The 1,424-nt window shown below is 38.2% G+C and overlaps 1 protein-coding gene across 1 annotated transcript in view; it reads right to left on the bottom strand.

Annotated features, from left to right (window-relative positions):
• LOC103518526 (uncharacterized protein K02A2.6-like) overlaps positions 1-1,416 on the bottom strand; it is a 9,394-nt gene extending 7,978 nt beyond the window's left edge. The window contains exon 1 of the mRNA XM_008483601.2: positions 472-1,416. Coding sequence (XP_008481823.2) covers positions 513-1,367 — 855 coding nt within the window. The 5' untranslated portion in view covers positions 1,368-1,416 and the 3' untranslated portion in view covers positions 472-512. The remainder of the gene's footprint in view (positions 1-471) is intronic.
• Positions 1,417-1,424: the final 8 nt, after the last annotated feature.

Here is a 1,424-nt window from a genome sequence, read left to right as displayed (position 1 = left end):
ATGTTCATTTTTTACTGCTTGATTACTAGCAGTCGATTATTAGGTACCTAGATGCTATTATTCTGTGTCACATTTTGAAATTCTCGAAAAAATAAGCATAAAATTTCATACCTTGACTGGGATTGAACCCACACCCCCCCTTTGTTAAAAGTAAATAAGCTTTTAAATGTTTTTCAATGAATTTTAAAATGTTCATTTATATGCAGATGCAAAGCGTTTTCGTTAAGGTCTGGGAGCATCACCAGGGATATACCTATAGTCCCGCTGATATTGCATGAAACTTGGGAAATGAACATTGAGCTTGGATGATAGGAGAGACTGCTGCTAAAATGAACAAAAATAGATTAATTTACTGCCAAATATTTTTGACAGTATTGCTTCATACCTGTTAGATATAAGAAATGAGAAAACGAACAGCTTGGAGAGAAACGAATTGTATCATTTTAATATTTCGACTGACTCGAAAATCATCTGGCCGCAATACACAATTCTCGACTCTATCTATATATCTATCAGTTCTTCCCCCCGTAGCAAGTACTTCTGATCTGGTCCACATGTCGTCTCCACACATTCCCTTCGTCCAACTCCACCTGGTAATGCAGCCTTCCTTCTCTTCTCAGTACTCTTCCAAACTTCCATTTCCCTTCACGCGTATAATTTCTAACTTGCACCCGGTCTCCCACATCAAACTTTCTTCTCGGCTCTCTTCTGTTTCTGCTTCCCTGGTTTTCTCTTTCTTCTTGTTCACTTCGGAACATGACATGAAAGTCTGTTCTTACTTCTCTTTGGAACATCAAATCATAAGGGCTCTTTCCATCAGCATTGGGAACTTTTCTCAGTTGTATCAAAATCTGACTCAGTTTGTATTCGACATCACCTTTTTCATCATGCATGCAGTTCAACAGCTTCTTAATGGTTTGAACATACCTTTCTGCTTGACCATTAGTGGATGGATGAAATGGAGCACTTGTTTTATGGATGACTCCATTTCCTTCTAGGAAGTCTTTAAATACCTTTGAGGTGAACTGTGGTCCATTGTCCGATACCAATACTTCTGGAAAACCAAAGTTACAAAATAAATTTCTCAACTGTTTGATGCACCATTGTGATGTCGTGGTTTTAGTGGGGATAACATCAACCCATTTAGAATGTGCATCTACTATTACAAAGTAGTAATATCCTGACATGGGCCCGGCAAAATCAATATGCAACCTCTGCCATGGTTTAGTAGGTGGTTCCCAACTATGAGATCGCTCCATCGGTGCCTCATTTTGCTTTAGACAACAAACTTTACAACCTTTGGCAATGCTTTCGATGTCCTTATCGATGTTTTTCCAATAACAGAAGTTCCTTGCGAGTGATTTCATTTTAACAATACCAACATGTCCTACATGCAACTCTTTTAGAACTTCTCTTTGTAAATT

This window comes from Diaphorina citri, unplaced genomic scaffold (assembly GCF_000475195.1).
Source record: "Diaphorina citri unplaced genomic scaffold, Diaci psyllid genome assembly version 1.1 scaffold2229, whole genome shotgun sequence".
Lineage (NCBI taxonomy): Eukaryota > Metazoa > Arthropoda > Insecta > Hemiptera > Psyllidae > Diaphorina > Diaphorina citri.
This window is presented reverse-complemented; position numbering and strand designations above follow the sequence as displayed.